General features: G+C 42.9%; 1 protein-coding gene across 8 annotated transcripts in view; it reads left to right on the top strand.

The window, feature by feature from the left end:
• TCP11L2 (t-complex 11 like 2) overlaps positions 1-25,581 on the top strand; it is a 43,055-nt gene that overhangs the window by 7,730 nt on the left and 9,744 nt on the right. For 2 of the 8 annotated variants that reach the window (XM_053252782.1, XM_053252781.1), the window contains 10 exons: positions 6,074-6,111; positions 8,322-8,381; positions 10,771-10,940; positions 12,266-12,401; positions 13,607-13,727; positions 14,536-14,756; positions 16,478-16,614; positions 19,634-19,824; positions 20,747-20,928; positions 22,368-22,540. In XM_053252782.1, coding sequence (XP_053108757.1) covers positions 10,805-10,940; positions 12,266-12,401; positions 13,607-13,727; positions 14,536-14,756; positions 16,478-16,614; positions 19,634-19,824; positions 20,747-20,928; positions 22,368-22,540 — 1,297 coding nt within the window. In that variant the 5' untranslated portion in view covers positions 6,074-6,111; positions 8,322-8,381; positions 10,771-10,804. Of the gene's footprint in view, positions 1-6,006; positions 6,112-8,321; positions 8,382-10,770; positions 10,941-12,265; positions 12,402-13,606; positions 13,728-14,535; positions 14,757-16,477; positions 16,615-19,633; positions 19,825-20,746; positions 20,929-22,367; positions 22,541-22,622; positions 23,496-24,199; positions 24,558-25,581 lie in introns of those variants that run through there. The other 6 variants (XM_053252780.1, XM_053252783.1, XM_053252786.1 and 3 more) reach the window with 5 other exon arrangements.

Here is a 25,581-nt window from a genome sequence, read left to right as displayed (position 1 = left end):
CAGTATCTGAGCCCTACTGTATGCATGGGAGTAATGCCCCTGGTATGAAGTTTGATCAGTATTTTGTTATTTCTACTCCACTGAAGCATGTCTCTGTATCAGCTGGTAAATCCAGGAATAGATTATCTAGTATAATAGTAAAATATGAAACTTTAAATAATGTGATTACCATGAGGCAGGGTGAAGTGGACTGTTTCAAGCATTGGATTTTTGACCGTTTCTTGCGGGAGGAGTAGCCCACCCAGCACCCTTTAGGACTGCCAATTCTGACTACATTATTGTAGTATTATAGGGATTATATCATTATTACGTTATCTCTTTCCCCCATGGACCACCTGCAGTACTCTCGCGAACCACCAGTGGTCCATGGACCATAGGCTGGGAACCCCTGCTCTAGAGTAGTTGTGTTGAAACAAAGCGTATGCAAAAACCAAACCATATGTTACATTAAATGTGGGCCAGTTCAGATGAACACAGCCCCCATTGGCCCACTATGCATGAATAACGACGACGCGTTGTTATGCATGATTGTCACAGCGGGTGCTTTAATTGTGTATAACCCCTGCTAACTTGGCAAAGAGGCACCTTTTAATGTGGGGATTCTCTTTATTTAGCAGTGGTGGGGAGTAACTGGCCCTATCCACCCTCAGCACAGTACTTCCAGTGACTGTTGCTGGTGTCTATTTTATGTTTCTTTTTAGATTGTGAGCCCTTTGGGGACAGGGATCCATCTTATTTGTTTGTTGTTTCTCCGTGTAAACCGCCCTGAGCCATTTTTGGAAGGGCGGTATAGAAATCAAAATAAATAAATAGATATAGTGGGGCTGTGTTCATTTGAACTGGCCCTGTATCATTGTCCAGGGCATACTTTAACGTTATCTTTATTAGATACAGCCATGGGGGCGGGGTCGAGGACTGGTTGGGATTGCAGTGTAGAGGGAGGAACTATAACCCTTTGTAGGGAGGAACTATAACCCTGGGTTCCAGTCTAGACCTTCTTTCCCCTGCAAGTGCTGTTTTTCACAGAAAAGTTTAAAGATGTCATGGCTAATTATACGTCTAAAATAGTGTGTTGTTCAATCATATGTTGGGGATGTTCTGCTGCCATGTACTCTGCTATGGTTGTTAGTTCTGTCATCTTCTGCCAGCTTTTTGCTGGGAGCCCTTTCCTTGGGGATCATCTACATTTAGGCCTGTTACAGCTTTAAGGCAGCACCAGCAGCCACAGCCAGAAACCTGATTATTTAGGCCTTTTAGTTGATGTAAACTGCTTAAAGCCTTGGGCGCAAGACAGTATTCAAGTAAACAAACTAGTTCTGGAGTAAGAGGCATGTGCCACATTCTGTGATGATGTTACTGAGGATATTCTTCAAAGTAAGAGGTGTCTGGCAAAGTTCCCCTTTTCAAGCAAGAGATCAAACTGTGGCACATGATGCAAGAATGTCTGGCTCATCACCAGAACATTCATTAAGCAACTGCATTGTGACAAGCTAAATTCCAGTTGCAGTTTTAAATGGGTAGGAAGATTCACTTCCTGTCCTACGTGTGTTGCATAGCACGTGGCTAGTTCTGTAGTTGCCTGCTCCACACTAGAATGGCTGTTGTGCTTCGGCACAGGAAATGATTTCATCATAAGAGGTCCTGAAAATACCTTGATTGCCTCTAATATGAGTGTGAAATAGCAGCTGCTGCTGCTGATGCTCTCTAACTCACTGGCTCCCCGTGTGATAGTTAAGAATGTGAGATGGGTGCTATCTGCTTCATATTTCTCCCGAATTTGAACTTGCTGGGTGGTGTATTTGGATTGGGTCGGCACACTAGTCAGGGAATGTTCTGCAAAGCCAGGGCTGCCACTACATATGTGACAACTTGACTTTGTCGCCCCACTGTGTTGTCATTTCTTAGCAAGGGAAGGAATCCCATCTCTTCAGCAGCTAATCAGCAATGTGGTAAAGTTTCTCAACTGGCCACTTAGGAACATAGGAAGCTGCTTTGTACCGAGTCAGGCCATTGGTCCATCTAACTCAGTATTGTCTACACTGACTGGCAGCAGCTCTCCAAGGTTTCAGGCAGGAGTCTTTCCCAGCCCTACCTGGAGATGCCAGGAATTGAACCTGGGATCTTGTACATGCAAGCATATGCTCTACTTCTGAGCTCTGAGATGCTCTATCACAGCCCCAGCCCCTAAGGCAGGGCTGCTCAACTGTAGCCCTCCTTCAGATATTTACCTACAACTCCCATAATCCCTGGCTATTGGCCACTGTGGCTGGGGATTATGGGAGTTGTAGTCCAGAAACAACTGAGGGGGCCTAAGTTGAGCAGGCCTGCCCTAAGGGGAATATCTTGCAGCAGACAATGCTCACATGTAGTCAAAATGCAAACCAAGGTGAACCCAACTTGCAAAGAGACAATTTCATGCTTGGAACCTTAAGACTGGCTCTCTACCCATTCATTTATTATAAATAACATTATATTGTTCATTGTATTCAGAACCTTGCCTCAAATTTCTCTAAACTATATCAGCCTGCTTACATTTAAAAACTGTTTCAGAGAAGATATGTCATCTTTTGTCTGATTTAAATATTTTCATGAACCATAAGGCCTCGCTAGTCACCGTGGCAGGTTCATTAATCCATTAAAACTATTTCCATGCAAAAACGATTTCAGACAATGCCGTGGTAATGCTTTGACTTGGTTCTAAATCCTGCATCTTACGGTTCTGAAGCTTATTCTTGCTTCTGTGTCTTGTTCTGTTTTGTTCATGCCATATTATGTAATAGCCATTAGCCAAAGCAATAGCAGAAAATGAAAGGTTGCCTTAACCAACTAGGCCCTTGCTTCGGCAGAAGTCAGACGCTGATGTCCATCAGTGTAGCCAGGAAGCCTTGCTCTGTCTTGCTTCACCTCAGTTAGTGCCCTGTGAGACCTTCAGCTCATTCACACAAACAAAAACTGGGTAGTACAAGTGTCCTACTCAGGTTTGGGAGCAGTGTTCCCTCTAAGGCATGTGCGTGTTCACAAGTTTTTAATGTTCGCTCAGTTAATTTTAGATCCCACTCAGATTGAATCAGGAAGGCCCCACTCTGAATGCATGTGTGCACACACTGCCTTGATAGTGCTGCCCAGAACAAAACTCATTCCACACACAGAGGGGGAAAATTAGAGAGAACTCTATTTGGGAGCTGTGTGTGCTCCCAGTTTTTGGTTGTGTGGGAGCAAACAGCTAGGTAGGAGGAGGGGGAAGTGATTGTGTGGAATCAAATTAGGAGGAAAAGCTGGGTCGGACAGCTTTTTCTTCTACCTAGGTCTAATGCACTGTCCTATCCAGCTCTTCCTCTTACTTTGATTCCACAAAATCACTTCTCCCTCATCCTATCTAGTTGTTTGCTCCCACACAACAAAAAATTGGGAGCACCCGCAGCTCTCAAACCTGGGTAGGACACTTGTCCTACCCAGTTTTCAGTTGTGTGAATGAACTCCTTGTTTTAGCTGTGCGTTTCTTCTGCACCAGAAAGCTTCTGTGTGATATATCTGGCTAGCATCTTAATCTTGGGTTGTCAGGGGACAGGGTGTTGGGGCCCAGGGCCCATGGAGTTTTGAAGGGGTTGCTCCTGATCTCCTGTCAGTAGTATCTTCACTGTTGATGTCTGCAAGCAGGGATTGCCCAAGGTATTGTGGTGCCTGAGGTGAGGTGCAAAATGCTGCCTTGCCCCACGACCCTAGTGGGGGCCAGCCCCTTTTCAAAACTGACTTTTGCAAGTGTTCTAAGGGACTCACATTCTGAAAAGAAACATAAGGCAGATACCAGCAACAGCCACTGGAGGGATGCTGTGCTGGGGTTGGATAGGGCCTATTGCTCTCCCCCTGCTAAATATAAGAGAATCACCACTTTAAAAGGTGTCTCTTTGCTCAGTTAGCAGGGGACGCAAGCATTAAAGTGAGCTTATGAAATCACCCAGCTTTCTGTGTTTGTGTCCATGTATCTTCCCCACTATCAACTTTACAATGCCTGGGCCAGTTTGGTCCAAATTGTGTACAGTTGTATAGACACATAGAGACCTCAATGGTGTAGTTTGTGATGATGTCATCTACCTCAATTCAAGATGGCGGATGCATGAATATTTGAGGCAGAAGTGGGCTAACTTGTGAAGATGGTAATTATTTATTAAGATTATAGTGAAAGGAAAGTAGGCAGATTAGTTATTATCAGGATTTCTTGTTTGGAAATCACAAGATCCAAGGTTCCAATCAATTAGAGTGTATTTAGAGAAGACGCAACTTAAGTTGAAAAAGCAAAGTCCAAAGTAATTAACCTACCTGGATGGGTAGGAAACTGGATAAACCCAAACATTTAAGCAGGCATTGCCGGTCCTTTTTTTTTTTTTTTTTTTAAATATATACCGTTTTTCCAAAGGAAAATGGAAATGTTCTGCCTGAGCACCTCAACAGGTCTGAAGGAGGAACAGGATTAATCCATTGCTGAAGCATACTTTTATTCCTCAGAACTCCTAAATTGTCGGAGCTATTTATGCCAGAGCTTGTATTCCTTCTGTCTGCATCAAAGATGCAAATTGCATTTCTTGCATATAGATTTCCACAGCAGTTCTGTGTACTCTTTTGAACTCAACTCAGTGGACTCTTTTGAGCTCTAGGGCTGCAAATCCTGCTCCCCCAAATATATACTTTTTTGGCCAGATATAAAGTGCTGGGGAGATGGTCTCAAATCAGGGCTCACAATACTCCGACCCCAGTGCCTTTCTTAAGCACTGCTTGCACTCTCTTTCCAGCTCAAACCCAGTAGACTGAGCTCAGTGTTCCAAGAGTGCCATCTAGCCTTCAGTACCAACTAGTCTGTCAGATCCCAAAGGCCAGTCTCTATCCACCAGGCCTGATTGGCAGGAACCGAGGACACGGCTTGTTGAGGGGGGGGGTGCAGCTTTCAAATGCCTTCCCCAGAGAGCTTTGTCAGGTTCCACACTCTTCTGATTTTAAGAACACTGTCAGAGCCAGCATGGTGTGGTGGTTAGAGTGTTGGACTAGGACTGGGGAGACCTGAGTTCAAATCCCCATTCAGCCATGAGACTCATTGGGTGACTCTGGACCAGTCAGTTGTTTCCCTGCCCAATAGGAACAGCCCTGCTGGATCAGGCCCAAGGCCTGTCTAGTCCAGCATCCTGTTTCACACAGCGGCCCACCAGATGCCTCTGAGAAGCCCACAGCGAGAGGTGAGGACATGCCCTCTCTTTGGCCATTACTCTCCTGCAACTGGTATTTAGAGGCATCTTACCTCTGAGGCTGGAGGTGCCCACCAGATGCCTCTGAGAAGCCCACAGGCGGGGCAGTGGCACACCTAGGCATTTTGGGAGCCTGGACCTGAAGGGCTTCACACACACACACACCCCGCTGTAGGGAGAGCTTGGGGGGATTTTTTATATTAGAGAGAAAAACCCCTGCATTTCAAATGGCATGCAAACACTGCTCTCCACTCCCCAGGGGCCTCCAACAGTCCTGGGCGGGCCTCTCCAGAAGCCCCCTGCTGCTCCACCAATATTTCCCAGTTTCACTGCCATGTAGTGCCCAGGGAGTGGGGGGTGAGAGCTGAGTGAGCCTCCCCTGTGGTGGCAGCGGCTGGTGGGCCTGTGTGGGCCTGACTGAGAACAGGCAAGACACTTCCGCGCACTAGTGCAGTGCGAGTCTCAAGCGTTGCAAACCCATGGCGTGTCTTTTATATAACATTTAATTTTTTCAGGTGTGTATCTCACAGCCACATTAGTGTGTTCTAGCTTGCTATTGGTAACATAAGTATCATATTCTTTATCTTTTCAATTTATATGTTTCAGTCTTAAATGGGACTTTCACACAATTCTCTATTATGCTACTAATTACCTGGGTTCTGGCATATATCCAGCATGGCAAAACTAATGTTTTCAACAATTGTTGTAAGTTATTTTGGGATTAGTACTTACCACAGTCAGCACACCTTCAGTCTTCAATTACAGTTGATTGTTATTAGGTATATAAGACAAGCTTCAAGAGACTTGTGAATGAGCAAGCTTTGCACCTACTTTTATAGGAGAATTTGCTAGAAGTAACGGAAGAGGTGGCATAACAGTAAGTACACTACAAGCTGCTGACTTTGTGGTTGTTGTGATATAGTTTCTGACAAAGTGTTTCTATGTTGTTCTGTCTTTATATCCCTCACCAGCTGAGTGTTTTTCCAGCTCAAATATCTCTTTACTTTTGAGATATAGACAAGAACATGTTTCCACCATATTTGGCAGTATAACCAGTCCATTAAGATCAATACATTGGAATACGCTGACCAATGTCAATTCACAAGACCGATGTCCACTGGCACTTTATTTATTTATTTATTTATTTATTTATTTATTAGATTTATATACCACCCTTCCGTTACAGCTCAGGGCAGTTCACAACATGATAAAAACAATTAAAAACAAATTAACAATTAAAATCAAACTATTAAAACACAATAAGACCAATAAGATAGCTAAAAGCCCTGAAAATCAGGGCAACCATTTAAAACAGTTTAAAACAATTAATCATTTAAAACTCTGGAAGGCCAGGCCAAATAAGTACGTTTTAAGGGCTCTCTTGAAGGACAGCAATGATCTCAGACTACGAATTTCTGACAAAGAAATGTCTTGAAACGGGGGTTACTGTAGTGTGTGGACTTCTTCTTCCTTCATATTTTCACCTTATGGACTCCATTGCTCCATTTTGATATTAGTTTGTGGACTCTGTCACCTATATGTTTTATTCATTTCCACTATGATTCCTATTGTTTCTTGTTGAAAATGCAATTGTTCCATATTCATTAACTGATCTATACTGAATATATTTTCTGCTATAGTAATACCCTATTGTGGTGTGTGTATTCTTTTCTTCCTCATTGGACAGTTTGGTGGGGAATCTTTTTGGTTCTCTTTGTTGTGAGGGTAAACATAACCATGTATGTTGTTCTGGGCTCCTTTGAAGGAAGAGCGGGATAAAAATATAAATAAATGAACAAAGCCCTTCTGTTCCACAAGCTTTTTGGCTGATTGTGAGTTTCTCTAGTTTCTGTCAGGTTTTATTGCTCTTGTATTATATTGGTATTTTTGTTTTCATCCCTTGTTAATAGCTGTCTTGCAAGGACTTGGTCCTGCTTGAAAGGCAGGATAAATGTTTTGTTAAAAAAATAATTTTGGAAGATATTATTGCTGTCTTCCAAGATCTGAGGGGCTGGCACAAGGAAGGAGGAGGAAGGGACTAGCTCTCTGTTGCTCCTGAGGGTAGGACTAGAACCAAGGGGTTGAAATAACAAGGAAGCAGATTTAGATTAGACATCAGGAAGACGTTCCTAACTATAAGAGCTGATCAACAGCCTGCCTTGTGCAGTGGTGGGCTGTCTTTCTCTAGAAGTTTTCAAACAGAGAGAGGCTGGGTAGCTTTTTGTCAGGGATGCTGCAGCTGTTTCCAGGAGTCTGTTGAAAAAACGGAAGATACTTCTTGATGTAAATTTGCAAGATGCTCCTGTGAGTGAGACATTACGTTCTATAGATTTGAAGGAACCCAACGTCTATTTCTTGTTCTAATTAGTAAATGTTTTTAAAAATGTTTGACTGGTCAGTTGACCAAATCTCTGTTGAATGGTCAAAACATACAAAGCAGCCTTTATACTGTGTCGGACCATTTGTTTATCTTGCTCAGGAGATTTTGTCTGCCCCAAATGGCAAGGGCTCTCCAGTGTTGTTCCCAGCCCTATCCAGAGATGCCAACATTTGGGGCATTCTGCATACAAGGCATGTGCTTTGCCACTGAGGTACAGCAAGACTGCACAACTTTGGCCCTCCAAGTGTTGGACAACAGCTCCCATCATGCCTGCCTTTTGGTTACTGTGGCTGGGATGATGGGACTTGTAGTCCAACAATAGCTGGAGGACCAAAGTTGTGTCATCCTGAACTATAGCCCCATCCCCAACTGAAACCTTTACTACTGAGCAGTGTTCTCTCTAATGGGGATTCCCAGATGCTGTTGACAACTCCCAGCATCCCCAGATGCAATAGCCTTTGCTTGGGGATTATGGGAGTTGTAGTCAACAACATCTTGGAATCCCTATTAGAGAGAACACTGCTACTGAGCTGTGCCTAATCCTGCTTTTGGCAAGCTGCTATCCCTTTCACCATCAGCAGTAGAGAGAATACTGGTGTATCTTACAGGGCTGGTTCAAGATTTGTGATGCACTTTGAACCCTCTGAAATTCTATAAAAATGCTAACTATTCTGTATAGTCATGCCTGTTTTTTGTTTGTTTGTCAGGAGAATCACATCCATCTCTCCACAACTGTAATAGCCTCATTCTGTGGCTTTCTCACGTAGGTAGGTTGGCATAAGGTTTTGCCTAGTTTTTCCATGACAAAAACCTTTCTCTCTGCCCTTTTTGCATGCTTGAATCACCTTGAGTATTTGAAGATGTAGTCCTAAATCATAGTGCTTTCCAAAATTCTTATAGATAGAGAAAAGGTTAGAGAGACTTGGTCTAGGACTGCCTAGAGACATCTCAGTGCTTGAGGTAGAAAATCCAAAATGGCAGCTTCATAGTGGTTAAACAGAATAACTGAGAACTCGCTGCCCTATAAATGATACCTCAGATCTGCTGCCTGAAGTGGAATGTTTCACCTGCTTAAAATAGTCCTGCTCTGTCCTTTGCTCTTGCAGAAGACAGACTGACTTGGTTCACATGTAATACCAAACTATGGCATTACCCAAGATGCTCCCTCCTCCTTCCCCCTCCCTTCACATCCTCTGATTCTCTTCCTGTTTTGGGAATCATAGTTTGCTGTTATGTCTGTTGGGGGTAATTATATAGCAGAGTATTACAGGAGCTAACTTACTCCCAGCAGAAGTTAACAGGGTCACAGGGGCAACAGCTTATAAATAAGCATGGATATTGACAAGGTTAAACTAATCTACTTTATTTAGAAGTACATGATGATAAAGTTGTGCCGTCAAGTCGGTGTTGACTCCTGGCGACCACAGAGCCATGTGGTTTTCTTTGGTAGGATACAGGAGGGGTTTACCATTGCCATCTCCCATACAGTGTGAGATGATGCCTTTCAGCATTTACCTGTATTGCTGCTGCCCGATATAGGTGTTTCCCATAGTCTGGGAAACATACTAACAGGGATTCAAACCAGCAACTTCTTGCTCCCTGGACAAGTTACTTCCTTGCTGCGCCATTAGGTGGCTAGGAAAGACCTATATCTAACTGCTGGCTACATGTTGGTCAGAGAGAGACCTATAGAAGCATGGTGCTCAGAGAGAGAGCTAGAAGCATTCTGAGGTGATGGTGTTCGTCGTCATCACTCCCAGGATGTTCCTGAGTACACTCAATCAATTGAGGGATCATAGAGGCAGAGATCAATTTGGGACCCTGACTACCAGTGTGCCCAATGCCCCTAGAGTTCATTAGGGTCAAAAGGTTGATGCCATCTGGAGTGGGATCTCTACCAATGTCTGAATCTGCAAGGAATGGTTTGCACTTGCTCTACAAAGCAGAATTCAACATCTGGATCAAACTGCAGTTCCTAGCTCTAGTTTGTAGGACACACGTAAACCACAGTGTGCTGGCTTGCATCCAGTGGCAAACTATAGTTTGGACTAAACTGGAAGTCGGTAGGGGAGTTGGGGTGCACAAGAGGAGGAGAAAGTTTGGAAACGCAAGACTATCTAATGCCTAACAGTGGCTTGGTGTTGCATATGAATGAATTGTATCTCTAAAGCATATTTAACAGATGCTCTCTTGGTTTCTGTTTCATGGAAATCTCCAAAGAAAGCGATCCTATAACTTTGCTGAAGCCATCCTGATTTAATTAAAATTAAAGAAATGTTAATTTTCTGTGAACAACCAGAACTTCACTTACAATTTGCTGCCATGTGCAGATCTCCTGTTAGTGAAACCAAATGTGGAGTCTTAATTTATGTTTCTGTTGTAGAAAACATGCAGCCAATGTTTTATAAAGGTTCTAATTCTGTGTGCGCATGTGCGCGCGTGCGTGTGTGTGTGTGTGAGAGAGAGAGAGTTCTATGTTCCTTCTGCTGTCTCCTCCGTGCTTACTCTAAACATGAGAAGAGAGGGGGCTCTCAAGCTGAATAATTGGACACTAGAGCACCAATTCTTCCTCACCACCTGAAAACTGCCATTTGCCCTGTTAGGAAAGCTTTCTGTAATGGGGCAAATAGTAGCTGGGGGGGGGATTCAAGTAGGGGGACTGGCACGAGGGGGGCACCATGTCAATTCCCCAACTTGAGTTCCCCTCTTAGCCACTGTTTGCCCCATTAGCAAAGTTCTTGTCATGATAGAGCCACAATAAAGATAGAAATATGCATCCTTTCATCACAGTGTGGGAGCTTTCATTGCAGAATCTGGCCTTTATTAATGCAAAATTCTAGACTCCCTGTTTTATAGAGATTTTTCCCTCCAAGAAGGCATCTAAACACTGTACAGCATAACCTAGCTTGAAGTCTGTCTTGTTATGTAAAGCAAAAGCCAAGAATGCTTAGCAATTTTATTGCATGATTCAACTTCAAACAGAAAAAAGAAGCAGATAGATGAATACCAGACAGGCCAGCATTGCTGATTCGTGCTTTGCAATGCAATCTTTATATGGTAACATTTTAAAGTACTGGGGTTTTCTTTGATGGTAAAAGACCTTTGGGGGAAATACAGAAACTGATCTGGGTGGCTTGTGGCTGTTTCTTGTTTCAGATTCTGTGTACTGTATCCACAAAAGTGACCTAAAATGCCTCTCAATGATGAGCAGAACAGTGACTGTGATTCTTCGCGATTCTCCGAAAGTGCAGCTTCTTCCAGCGACTCTGAATACTCAAGGCAAAGTTTTACCAGTGACTCCTCAAGCAAGCCTAGCTCCCCAGCTTGTAAGCCATTTATTTTTGGCCTCCATGCTCCTCCTCCTCAACATATAATTTTCCCAAGGTGGATTACAGAGATGATTATAAAATAAGCACATGCAGACATCAATAAGAAAAACAAGCATATAATGAACATCCTGTTACTCTGATTTCTCATGTAAGAGCCAGCAAAAATAAAAATCAATTGCATGATGCTTTGGAGAACAGAAGTAGCTCCAGAGCCTGTATAAAAATGGTTAGGCAGAGGGCCCCTGTGAATTTCCCCCAGGGAGAGAATTCCACAACTGGGAAGCCACCTTAGCACTACACCACATGGCCTGGACCATGTGGGACAGATGATTTGTTCTTCTATATCTCCCGAGGCTGGTTGTCTTCAAATAGGAAAACTTGAGTTGCTTCAAAAGCTTACCAGGGACTTTTTTGCACAGCAGGTTTTACTGCGAGTTTACAGGGAGGCTTTACTGCAAACTTGAAGTTGTCCCAAAAAATCAACACAAATAGTGGATTTTTTTTTAACCTCAGATTGCAAATAGTGGATAAACGCCCCTGGAAAACGGTTTGCATATTTCTACCAACATTTTTCCTGCAATACTAATCTGCAGAAGAGTCTTGGTGTGTTCCAGGATCCACTTGCTTATGAAGGACAATAGAATATTCACTCTTTCCCCAACCCTCGTGGGGTGAGCATCTGCTTTGCATGCAGAAGGTCTAGGTTCAATCACTGGCATCTCCAGGTAGGGCTGGGAAAAGACTCCTGCCTGAAACCACAGAGCACCTCTGCCAATCAGTGTGGACAATCCTGAATGGGTCAATAGTCTGACTCAGAATAAGGTTGCTTCCTATCTTTCCATGCATGGGGGAAATGAAACTGACTCTGCTGATCACATCCCCTAATGCTGGCCACGCACCTGCTGGCCATACTGTCAGCACATTTCAGGCTTTATGCATAAGCAGCTCTGTGCCCATAGAATCCAATTTCTCTATTCAGTCAGGAAGCCTGGGTTCCCAATTCCTTTTCTTCTCCTCCTCCTCTTCAATTTTAAAGTAGTGGGTAGAAAAGAACAATGTGCAGCAGCAGTGGCACACCAGTGGGGAGGCAGGCAGTTAGCAGGGTAGAGCCAAAAGCTGGTGGGCATGGGGGTGTCCCTTGCCTACTGCCCCCCCCCAGCCATTGTCAAAGGCAACCTCATGGGCAGACCAGCTGTTCCACAAAGTGCTATTCAAATGCTTAATGTTAAGAAGTGGTGGTACCAAGCTTTTTAAGTTTAGTTTACATGTCTCATAGAAGTCTTGAGAGCAGCATAGATGCATTTCGCCTCCCTTCTTTTCAGCAACCAGCCCTCCCAAGGTGGTGACGTTTGACGAAATGATGGCTGCTGCAAGAAATCTGTCCAACTTGACACTTGCTCATGAAATTGCTGTAAACGAGAACTTCCATCTGGAACGCATTGAGCATCCGCAAAACAGGTAAGCTAAAGACTCGTAAAAAGGAAGGCATTCATCTTAGATACTTCTCCTGGAGGAACTGGTTCTTGAAACAAACCTTGGCAAGTTACAGTTGGCTTCTACAGCTTGAGGGGATCCTGCAAAGGTTGTGTCATTCAGGAGTGGACAGTTTGTGACTTTATTTATTTGCTAAACACATATTTTATGCTTCAGTCTATCAAGCTTACCAGGCAGCTTACGATAACAAAGCTACAGTGAAGCACTACAATTCATTTTAAAACCAATAAAAGAATAAGCACATACCATCACAGCAGTATAGCAGCTAAGCAATTTGCTCCAAGTTCCTAAAAGGGATTTCACATATTCCAAGTTTACAACAGGATTAGCCTAAGTGAGGGAAAGACTTTGTAACTCTGTGCAACCTCTCCTGTGCAGCATAAATGGTGAGGTGGTAAGGGCTTTAGCAGAGCCAGTGGAGGCTACGGGGATCAGGGGCCGTGCAGCCCCCAGAAATTCCAGGATGCCCCATGCAAGTGCAAGTGCGCGGGGCAGCCTGGAGATACCCCCAAGCCTGGGAGGCTGCTTGCAGCCTCCAGGTGGGGGGGGTCTGCTCATGTGTCGCCATGTGCCGTGGTGACACACAAGCACCAAAACAAGGTTAACTGCGTGATCGCTCTGTTAACCTCATTTAATGAGAGTGGGATTTATCGTGGCTAGCTGCCAGGAGCTGCGTGTCTCACCTTTTGCAGCACACAATCATCCAAAAGTGGGCTGGGCTCCCTTAGCCCGCTTTTGGGCAATTGTGGGAATAGCCTCTCCCATTCTTGAGGAATTCTGCAGAATAGGCAATATGCTACAAGACTACAGATTGGGATAACATTAGCTGTCTCCAGAAAAGGATAAAAAGGAGGATCTGGGAAACTGCAGACTGATCAATCTGACTTCCAGCACTAGGGAAGATCCTGGAACAGATTATAAAACAAACCAAGGCTGCTAGGCAGGTGAACTACTGGGTGTTGTTGGAGCTGTATCTGTGGCTACTGGCTCAGAAGTGGCCCTTATTTTCTGGCACCCCACAAGGTGAGAATCCTCTATCGAACAGAGACTGGATATTGATCTTGCAGTTTGTTAAATGATTCCTCCAAGCAAAGTGCTTGCTCTGACTCCCTGAATAGCATCTCCTTGCTTCTTTGAATACAATCTATCTCTCTCCCTCTGCACTATAGCTTGACTGGAAGAGTGAAGCAAATTGTACACAAAGCATTCTGGGACCGTTTGGAAGAAGATCTGCATGAAGATCCTCCTGAATATGAGCATGCTATCAAGCTGTTTGATGAAATTAAAGAGGCAAGTCTTTAACCTTTTAGTTTCACCAGCTTAGCCTCAACCATATAATTGAAATGCTATAGCCACATCTCTGTTCTAAATCTTTGAAGTACGCAGCCTTTAAAGTCTGTTGCATGGTAAAAGGAATGATTAAAGAATTGAAACTATATATATTGAGGCATGGTATATAGTTGTTGTTATATAAACAATGGTTCTTCTCTTGCTCAGGATAGTATTGGTGGCCATCAACTAGTGTGTGTTGTCTAGGTGTAGTTTCCATATGATTAAAGCTATTTTAATGAACTTGTGTTGATAGGATGTCCCTAGATCCAAAGGTTGGTAGGGCTAAAGTAAAGTTAAGTTGTGCCGGTGAGGCGAGTCGGTGTCAACCCCTGGCGACCACAGAGCCCTGTGGTTGTCTTTGGTAGAATACTGGAGGGGTTTACCATTGCCATCTCCCTTGCAGTTTGAGATGATGTCTTTCAGCATCTTCCTATATCGCTACTGCCCGATATAGGTGTTTCCCATAGTCTGGGAAACATACCAGCGGGAATTTAAACCAGCAACCTCTTGCAAATTACTTCTCCGCTGTGCCATTAGGTGGCTTTTAATAGCTGAAGAGGAAATTTCAACAGGGACTATTTAGCATGCAAAGAGGAGAGAAGCTACACCTGTTGAAATTCTTCTTGCATACAGCCCTTGATGGTACAGAAGCCCTGTCCTCTCTTTGCACCTGGCCATCCTAAATGTTACATAAGACCTGCGATACCGTTGTGGGCCGCTGACTACATCTGGTAGACCTTAGCTGTGTTTGTTTTTAATATTGCAGATCCTTCTTTCTTTCCTGAATCCTGGCGCCAACCGGATGCGAAGCCAAATTTGTGAAGTCCTTGACACAGACCTCATAAGGCAGCAGGCTGAGCATGGTGTGGTCGACATCCAGGGTCTTGCAAACTACGTTATTAGCACAATGGGGAAACTATGTGCTCCAGTAAGGGATAATGATGTAAACCAGTTAAAATCCACTGGGGATATTGTACCATTGTTGAGGTTGGTGTGCAGTTACTTTTCATGTCAAGCTCCTTTAGCACCCTACAACCTAAGGAATTGGCCTAAATATGTTGATTGATAAAACAGATTTGTATTGATATGAGAGAATTTAAAAATTAAGGGTTGCTTATTAGAAGGCATCCAGACTAGCTCTCTTCTTGCATTTCACTTTACTTGTGTTATGTGCTATTCCAATTCTAGCCCTTTTCCAGTTCACACATGCTTCTCCTCCCAGAAGTGCTTTCCATGCAGGAATCTTGTAACATGTGGAGTGGCCTTTAGTGTAGATACCATTATAAAAACAAAGCGGATAGCTGAAGCATCTAAATATCGAACACAAGTTTTTAGCTGAGAAATGCTTGTGTAATTATTCTAAAATTCCATTTTCCTTTTTACAGTAATACCTTGGGCTAGCTACGTCAGATGTATCTTATAATGACAATTGATCTGTAATGTCCAGGAGTCAGTGCGCATAAGCAATAGAGATTGTTTTGAATGACTTCCTATGGGGGTTATTGCAAATGGTGCAGGGGCCTGCCATATGGATCTGCTTCCTTTCTCTAAGCCACTGACTGTGACATGTTAGTGGAAGTCTGTAGTGGCTGCTGAGATGTGAAGAGCAGCCAATGGGTTGGGGGGGACGGGTGTTCTTTAAAGAGGTCCTTGTGTGGCCATTCATTCATTCATTCATTCAGTTTCTATACTGCCCTTCCAAAAAATGGCTCAGGGCAGCTTACACAGAGAAATAATAAATAAGATAAATTGTAATTTGGTATATACCCTTGGTATATAGTCCAGTAGAGAACTGTCATACTTTTTACTCTAAACTATCAGCAACTGTTTCAAAAAAAGCTGGACATTTGCATATGTCAGATAACATTTCCTTCTAAAATGGAGTTCCAGGCACAATGGCCATCACTTAGCACTGGAGTCATCCGATGCTTCCTCAAGGAAGCACTTTGGTTGCAGGGATGCCATTTCCAGTCAGCGCTGAAACAGAATTTTTGTTGTTTGTTACACTTGTATACCACCACTCACTGGGAATCCTATTTGGAAATTGCATGAGTATAAGTGGCATCTATTTGATAGTGCCTGGGAAATTTGAATGAGTCTCTCTCATTGTCCTTTGCTTCCCCACCCCCACCAAAAAGTGAATAACTGTGTTCTTCCCCTCCACTCCAGCACATACAAAGGCACTTTCATTGGTGCCAGTGGCTCCAGTGCTCTTTCCCCTTGGCAGACAGCAGCTGTGGTAAGATGTCTGATCCACACTGGGGGGGACCTGCAGGATTAAAGTACCCCCCCCCTGCAGTCCTGATACAGCTTCCATTTAACATTCTAAAAAACAAGTATGAACTTGCAAAGCACCTGCTTCAAGCAGCATCTAGTTTGTCCCTTATTTAATATATTCTTAAATGGGCTTCAAATTGGGATTATAATTTGTGAGTGTTTCATTCATCTCTCTCTCTCTCTCTCTCTCTCTCTCTCTCTCTCTCTCTCTCCATGTATCTCCATGTCGTTCTGCAATGTCATACTTTATCTTTGATACTTGGAGGGTGGGGTGGTGGCCTACTTCCAGATGGAAAGACTGGGGAACTAAGATAGGTGTGCATATATTACTACTACACTGTTGGGAAAGAGTGAGGTGAAATGGTTATGCCTGTGGGTTACCCACAATGTGTGATGTTACACACTTATTTCTCCCCCCCCCCCCGCCCCAGGCAAATATTCCATGTTCTGGATCTCATGACAATGGATATGGTTAACTTTACTATTCAGAGCCTTCGACCTCATCTTCAGCGAAACTTGGTGGATTATGAAAGAGCAAAATTCCAAGATATACTTGAAGAAACGCCAAGTATGTACTTTGTTTAAATAAAGGGGTGTAGCTAATGGCCTGCAGTGCAGGCAGCTTCCAGGGACCTATAGCTGAGAAAATACCCAAAAGAGGATTTGCATCTTCGGACTTGAGCTAAAAATACAGACTACACTTGCGCTCTAGTCACCTTTCTAAACCATTTTTTTTTGTTTGGGGGTGTGGGGGTGTGGGCATTGTATAGTAATAGCCTTTGAAGGTGTTTCTGGCTGGAGGTTTTATCCAAGTCTTAGATGTGTTTGTTTAACTTATGGGTCTCTCACATGCCATGTGGCAGCCATGAACAACATGGCCTGGTCTCTTCCCCCCCCGCCCCCCCTTCTCTCACACACACACACACATACACACACACACCCTCAATTGTTGCAAAATTTGGGACAAGACCTGTGTGTACGATGGAACCTTTGCAGCAAGCGCTAACTCACGTGCAGACGAGGGAATGATACAAATGAGGACAGCAAGCTTCTAATGCCAAATATTAAAATTGAAAAGCAATCAAAATACACAGTCTTCATTGGGGAACTAGTAAGATAAGTCTCTGAATATAATACTAGCACACCAAATAATGAGTGGAATTTGATAACTAAAATTACTTGCATGAACATTAACACAGAAAAGCAATGCCTTCAATAATAACCTCTGAAATTGATGGGGTAACGGTAGAGTTTTGGGAGGCGTGACTCCTAGTAAGTCTCCTTGCTGCAAAATAAGGCAGCACTATGTGGGGATGGTTTTTGAGACAGGTGGGGAGTTGATTGGCACTCTCTCTGGGCTTTGCAATGGGGTGGATAGTTAAGGTAACAAGAATCAGGGTGGCCTTGATCTCTGGGAACAGCTGCGTGGATGGTGGGTGAATACTGAATCTGAATCTGTGAACTATACTGCACTGATTCTAAGGAGTGGTTTTTATATCCTAAAGACTGAGCATATTTGAGAAAAGGGTTGAACATCTTCCATCTTATTCCCTTTTTTTTTTAAAAAAGGGGGGGATAAGATTACTTTTCTAAAGTGTGAATTCCTATCTGAGTATCACTGAGGGGCGGCAATGAAATCTTGCAGCAGCCCCTCAGTGAGGAAATCTTCAGAAAACATCTATTTTTTCTGAATTGTTTAGGGGTAGAGGCCACAGTAGGTGTGAGGCTTACCCTTCAAGATTTGATTTGATCATGAGGTTCTAGTCCTCAGGGCTAATTAAATCAGCAGTAGGAAATATTTTTTTATGCCTGAGAGGAGAGATGGCTTTGCTAAGGAATTCTTTTACTTATTATTAGCTTTAATTTCTTGGGGGAGGGTATTTTTAGTATTTACATACCAAACTTATTTGCGGTTTTAGTTAATTTCCTTCTAGGGTCTTCCCAAGTCAGTTGATTCACTCAAAGACCTGATCAGCCCTTTTGTTATCGGTATCAAGCATGGGATTGGGGCCCTGATGCCAAACCTTCTCTCTCATTCCATTGCAAAGTGTTTTTTTCTCTTTGGTCTCTGATAATGCCAATGTGGACCTGGAAAGTCCTGAGAGACCCAAAAGCATATAGTTTGGGCTGGAAAAGGGGGTTACTCCTAACACAATACAACCGACAAAGTGAACTGTGTTCTGTAAATGGGCTAGGTTGCTTGCAAGGCAGAAGCAATGATATGACTGCTAAAAACTCTGCTCCGCAATGTACCTTTTGGGGAAATGGGAAATGCGACTCTCCTAATTTTTGGCTGAGTGCTAAAGCACAAATGGGGAGCTTCCCATGCTCACAGAACTTGAGAACAGCTTCTGGTATTAGGAACATAGGAAGCTGCCTTATATTGATCCATCTAGCTCAGTATTGTCTGCACAGACTGGCAGTGGCTTCTCAGGCAGGAGTCCCTCTCAGCCCTGTCATGGAGATGCCAGGGGGGAACTTGAAACCTTCTGCATGCAAGCATGCAGGTGCTCTTCCCAGGGGAATTTCTTACAGTGCTCACATATGTAGTCTCCCATTCAGATGCAACCAGGGCAGATCCTGCTTCGCAAAGGGGACAATTCATGCTTGCTACCACAAGACCAGCTCTTTAGCTGTAGCAGAAGAAGAGTGCATGAGTTGCACTTATTGAGCTTTTGATATCAGATTTGTTGGGCACTTGAACCCACTTTTATCCCATGCATGAAGTGTGTTCCTCAGTTGGCAGGTATATATGGGGTGGAAGAAAATCTGGGAGTGGGTGTTTGAAAGTATTATGAATAGGATGGATATTTATATACTGCTTTTCAACAAAGGTATAGTATCTATTTACACAGATATACCTAAATTTTATTACAGAATACAATTATGTAAAATTATGGAATACAAGCAGCACGGTTTGAAACCATTTCTTATGTAGAGCGAAGTTCTCAAACTTTTTGAACACTGACTCCCTAAAATAATGTGACACCCTCCCCCGCATGATTAAAGCGACTGATTTAATTAAGTAGAGATAAACAAAGCACATTGACCTTTTCAATGAGAAGGATGAGCTTGTTTGTTCCTGCTTACTTCTTCAAACCTGGGTTGTATGTTTTGAAACAGTTACAGTAAAAAGGTCTTCTTGCCACCCAGCATGGCTGCCATTGCTGCCGCTTGCTCCACCCCCAGCACAGCCCATATCTGCAGAGAGCACAATCCTCCTCCCTCTTTTACCAAGCCGCCTGTGCTGATCGGTGGGCTAACATTGATCCTCCATAGTTTTGCTAGTGCCTATATCGCTAGGCTGCCTGCACTTTTCTTGTAGCAAGTAGCTTGTGCAATGGCATGACAGCAAAGTGTGGGCAGTACTAGAACTAGTTTTCCATGATGAGACCTTAGTCAAACATTCTAGTCCTTCCTGCATCTTTCTTCAGTTCTCAGTGTTCACCACTCTCTTGTGAGAAATGCCCAGAGGTGTCCCGCTTCCATAGTGGTGTTGGTTCAGCTATGTAAGAATTCGTGTCGGAAGCTTGAGCACACTTGTGTAATATATGCACTATAGTTCTCTGCTATCTTGAAATGTTTAGGTGCCCTGGACTTAACAACAGACTGGATAAAGGAATCTATACAGGATGAATTATCTTCTGTTTCCTGTGAAATGTCTTCATCCCCTGGTGCTGATGGGATCTCTAAAGCAAATCTGAGTCCTACTCTGGTGTTAACAAACAGCTACTTGAAACTATTGCAATGGGATTATCAGGAAAAAAATATTCCTGAGGTGAAGTATGGCTTCTGTTCACTATCTATACACTTTTTAAAACTTGTTACTAGCATCCCCCCACCCACATACCAGCATTGATCCATGATTTATAGCATGGTATCCTGTCTTCAAATAGTAAAAGTAGTCTTTTGTGGGTGGGAAGGTGTTTGCAGGAGAGGGGAAGCTTAAATAACTAGATGAGTTCTACTGTGTTGGGTTTGTATACCAGGGCAGTGTTCAATCTTTAAAGTGTATATTTTTTAAAAAAAATACAAAATAAAGCAATCAAGTTCTCCAAGTGGCTTGTGCCCAGAAAGAGTGGGGAGTTCATTGCTAATAACACAGGTGCTATCCAACAGTAGCCTTTTAATTTGTTTGTTTGTTTGTTTTTGTTTGTTTGTTTTGAATCAGCTGGTATAGTGGCGATGAAATACACATGATGACAAACTTGCAACAATATTCCTTTAAAGACCTTATTTATTGCGTGTATATATATACGTGAAAATTAATCCAAAAGGTTTCTATAAAAGCAAACGTTTCTACATTAACATGTCATCATCAGTGCTCAATGTACTTGATCAGTGATTGAGTGCATTAAGCACTGATGATAAAACGTGTGCTTTTATAGAAACCTTTTAGATTAATTTTCCTTTTTATATATAGGCAATAAAGAAAGTCTTTGAAGGAGTGTTGTTCAATTATTGTTTTCTCTTGGAATTTGTTAAAACTGCTTTTCAGCAACATGGTTTACATAACAAAAGGAACAGCACAGACTTAAAAAAAAATGTTGTAAACATTAGTGGTAGTTGTTTCCCACAGAAGCCATTTTTTACACCTGACTAAGGAGGTACATGATAGAATGGTAGACGCATTTTTATTTAAAACCTTAATGGAGGTTTGATTGCTATAAATAGCACCCTTGTCTAAATATCTGTTCCAGACACTGATGACAGATGAAGGTCGCCTTCAGGAACTATCAGAGAAATTGAATCAGTTGAAGATCGTAGCATGTATCTCTCTCATAACAACCAACATGGTGGGTGCAGCTATTGAAGGCATTCCAGATTTTGTTGGGAAACAAAAGAAGATTTCATTTGCCTTGCTTGAAGGCATGAATAAGAAGTAAGATTTGACAAAAGGAAAACTAACTGATAGAGTTTGAGAGTGTGGTGGAGTGCGTTCTCATATTCACTATAAGCATATAATAGGCAGGTAAAGCCATCTGGATTTGCTTGGGTCCCTGTGTGTCTCTACAGGCTATTTTTGGAGCTACGGAGAGTTCAATAAAGTTCCATACAAAGCAAACAAACAAACATTGGATTTGTGGCTTAGTGATCTCCAAATGGGGGGAGGGCCACACAACCCTGTTTCTGAGCCTATTGCTAGCCTGCGAGGGACAGATGTTTGAGGGGTAATGTGGCATGTGGGGCTAAAAGATTTCATGGCCAGCTCAGGAAGAGAACTTTTCCAGTGATAAAATATTGACAAAACAATTGCCATGGACCAAGGTTAAAAGATCTCTTGGTGGCTCCCTTTTTGGTAGAAGTTTGCACAATTTTTGTGAGGGCCTGCAAGGAGAGATTTCAGCACAAGTCATTGGGCCTGTGGAAAAGGATAGAGCATTAAAGTTCCTCTGTGGGGACAGGGAGGTGTTTGAATCTGAGAATTCCCTTCTGTTGCAGGATTCTCAATTTCCTGTTCTCCAGAAGCTGAGCAAGACTAGATGTCTTGGCTCAGCACTGGGCTTGTTCCTGTGGGAAAGTACCCCTTGGGATGATGGCTTTGCTGAGAAGTCAGAAGAGATCTGTAGGAGACTGGAAAGGATTCCCCCATGACTCTGACTTGGCATCTAGTCTCCAAAGTCTAGATATCCATACTGTGTCAGCCCTTACTAGTCCCTGCCAGTCCTCCATCTGATAGGGACCTGCATGGGACTGATGTAGGTTTTATAGCCTACACCACTTGCTTCTCAGCCTCACTGGGGGAATATCATGGGCTGCGAGAAGGCTTTCCTACTCTTTCCCCGTATTTCCAGTTGACCACCCCTGACCAAAGAGCTTGGGAAGTTGCTGTCGAGGGCCAGCATCAGATTGTTCTGGGGGCAAGGCTGGCCTCTGCCACCCGCCCCCGGCAAATCTTACCAAATGGGCAGTGACAGCAGCTGCTCCTCCTCCTCATTGCCCCTTCCCATCACCCAGTAGCTTTCCCCCCCCCCAGGGGCCTGGGACAATGTCCCTTGGCTGATGGGAAGGACAGAACAAGGAAAAGAGGAGCTGAAATACAGAATCACTCCATATTTCCTTATCTCTATATGTGACTTGCATCTTACGTCTGAGTAACTCCACTGCAACGGGTGGGCTGGATCCTAAGAAGGCCCATGCTCAACTTGGCTCACCTGTGCTGCCAACCCTGAGACTGTCTGGAGCACCTTGAATAAACTTAAGAACCTAAAGAGAGTGTTGTAGCCTCAAGCTTAGGAGAGAAATAACTAAAAGGGTGGAAAAGTTGAAAGCCATACAATATTTGATATAGTTAACAGTCTTTATTTTCCTTTTTCACAGGACTTTTGACTTGAAAGAAGCTCTTAATGCAATAGGCATTCAGACATGTAGTGAAATCAGTCTGTCGCTGACTGAGAGGGGCTTCCCACCACTAAGTAAAGAAGTTGAAGCAAATCTGATTGGTCAGATCTGCAGCATTGTTGAGGAGGACAATCCTATCGCCTCCTTAATTGGTTAGTAATTCTTGGTATCTGAATGTCTAGGGTATACTGAAATATAGTTATGATTTAAAACAAAACAAATTCTTCTTTCTAGTTGCGATATCTATTGTGAAAAGTGACTGCTCCATCTGTGAAATTCTTCTGCCAGGGAATTTTACCTATTTCGATCTTCATGCAACAGATAATCTAAAACGAGGATCTCACACTGCAGCCGCCTTCTAGCTGTTGTAAGCCAACATCTGCAGGAGGACTGTAACTTGAGACTCCTGTTCTAAAATCAGTGAGACAACCTGGAAGATCTCCAATAAAATTGTGGGAATATATTATGCAGGTGCCTTGTTTGCTCCAGATCTAGTGCCCAAGTGATCTAGACCAGGGATGGATGGACTTCTGTCTTACAGTATCTACCTCTTTGTTTTGTAATAGAACCCTGAAGTCTGCCAATTGGAGCCTTATGCAAACTAGGGACTTGAGGGGATGTGAACATAGAATTAAAGAACCCGGTACCTGCACAGCAGTGAAATTAGAAGATGCTGAAAAGCATCATCTCTGACACTGACTCGACGACCCACTTTACCTTTACCTTAGCTGCACACAAATACTCAGTTTTGTCTTTGGTAAATGAGTTATTGGACTGCTGACATAGAAACCCATTCCTGGTTTTTCCCCAAGTTCCACTTTGGCACCAGAGAGAGAGAGAGAGTCCTTTGCTGTTGATATTTGCAAATCAGAAACCTTTACTGATCCGTATCCAACTTTAGCACCACATTTTTGCAGTAACTGTTGCTAATGTCTCCCTTGTGTTTCTTTTTAGTTTGTGATCCCTTTGGGGACAGGGAACCATCTAATTCCTTCTCTGTAAACTGCTCTGAAAACCCAAGCCCCTTATTTTTGTCTGAAAAAACAGTATCTATATTTTCTTATTTGTAGTAATACAATAAATCACCCAGAGATCTACCAGACAGTATATCTGCCAGCCCTTGGACAACTGCAGTGTCCTTTCTTTACTAGTTAAATGGCCGACTGATAAGGTGCAGTTTCAGGCTTTGAGCATGGAATGAACATGAACCTAGGAACCTGCCTTCTGAGTCAGACCATTGGTCCATCTAAATTAGTACTGTCTACAGTGACAAGCACTGGTTTTCCATAGTTTCAGATAGGGGCCTTTCCCAGCCCTACCTGGAGATGCCAGGGACTGAACCTGGGGTCTTCTGCATGCAAAATTGTGTTGTATGGGGGAGGTAAAGCAAGATTCACAGCTTCAAAAGGTATGCTTTTGCAAAAAAAAAAAAGAAAGTGTATTTTTAAGAGCCTTGTGGTTGCTTTTAATATATCAAAATAACGAGACACATATGCTTCTGAGGAAATACTTGCATGTGATTTGAAATGGAGAAGTGTGTGTCAGCACAGGCACCCCATGCGTTACCTAAATAGTGTTAGAAGTGAGAATTCTAAAACATTGCTCTTAGCCTGTAACCACTTCTGGCCACTAGAGGCATAATGAGATGTGAATAGGTCTGTCTTGGTCAGTTAAGAGTCAGAATAGTTCAGTTGTTGTTGAAGGCTAGTGCCTGTTTGGGTATGTTGATCTATGTCTCTCTCAGTATGTGATGTTTAGTAAAATCTTAATAAATCTTTATTTGTCTTTTGAACTCAACTGACTGTATCCAGATAATCACTTGGGCTAAACTTCTTTACTACCAGAGCATACTCTGCTGTGTGAGGACTTTAATGTTTCTCCTCACACCCCTCAACGGGGTTATGGGCCCAGAGCTCCGAGTCTGGTGAAGAAGGTAATTAGCCTGAATAAGAAAACAAGGTTTTCTCAAAGTTGGAGACAGGACAAGTGCTACTGAGGACTGAGAAGTTACAAGGTCCAGATTTTGAGCTGTGGTTTTTCAAAATGGAGATGTTCCTAAAAAGCCATGGGATCAGCAGGGTTTTACACACAGAGCACCCTGTCAGAGAAGAAGACAGACAGGCCTGGGGCAGTGCAGATGATAAAGCCACCGGGATAATGTTTTTATTGGTGAGTGACTCTATATTGGTGCATTTAAGAAATAAACAACATGCAAAAGATATGTTGGAAACTCGGAAGAAATTATATGAAAGAAAGTCAGCTGTCTCCAAGGTGCATCAAGTTGTAAAGGTGTGTAATAAGAAACTAAAGAGGGAGAGGATCTGTCTAAGCATGTAAATGAGATGTTGGAGACTTCACAACAGCTGCAAGCACAGGGAGTAATTTTGCTTGATACGGTTCAGATTGGATTTTTATTGAACAGTTTTCCTGAGCATTTTGAGCCTATTGTAAATGTATTAGAAGCCAAAGATGATTTGCGTTTGTAATAAACCACTTGGAAGACTTTAATTTGCTCAGAGAAAATGGGCAGCAACTAAAGTCAAATGAAGAAAATGCTTTTAAAATTTTAATTGAACAAAAATTGTTTTGTCTGTGGGACTCCCAGACATATGAAGGCCCAATATCCTCAGTACAAAGAATTTGCAATGAAAAAGGTGAAACCACATTCCAAGTGGAGTGAGTAACCTAGACATACACAGAAAAATGCATGGAAGCAAGAAGAGAATGAGTCTGACACATAAAACCTATGTCGCTAATACAGAGAAGAATTTAAGAGCTAGTAATTACAAAATGTAATGCTGGGATTTGTATTGATTCAGGCACAAGCAGTAATTGGATTAAAGGAAGAGAAATATTAAGTTGAACACAAAATATAAGGTTCCTGTTTTTCTGGCGGATGGGAAGCAGATGTTTGTTGAAGGTAGAGGTTCTGCAAGGCTACACTGCAAACTGCAAAAAGGAGAAACAGTTAAACTGATTGAGGATGCATTGTTTGTGCCCACACTTGAGTCCAGTCTGATGTCTGTTAAATATGCTACAGAGAAAGGTTAGGAGGTGGAATTCAAAGGAAAATATACTGTCAAAGATGAAGGTGAGATACTTACGAAAAGGACTTTGCAAGAAAGTGGCCTGTTCAGCATGAGAAGGAGGATCTAGCCAGAGGTCTAAATATAAGTCACTGTAATGTAGTTTA

Source organism: Hemicordylus capensis, chromosome 5 (assembly GCF_027244095.1).
Source record: "Hemicordylus capensis ecotype Gifberg chromosome 5, rHemCap1.1.pri, whole genome shotgun sequence".
NCBI lineage: Eukaryota > Metazoa > Chordata > Lepidosauria > Squamata > Cordylidae > Hemicordylus > Hemicordylus capensis.
Note: the sequence above shows the minus strand (reverse complement) of the source record. Positions and strands in the feature narration are given on the sequence as shown.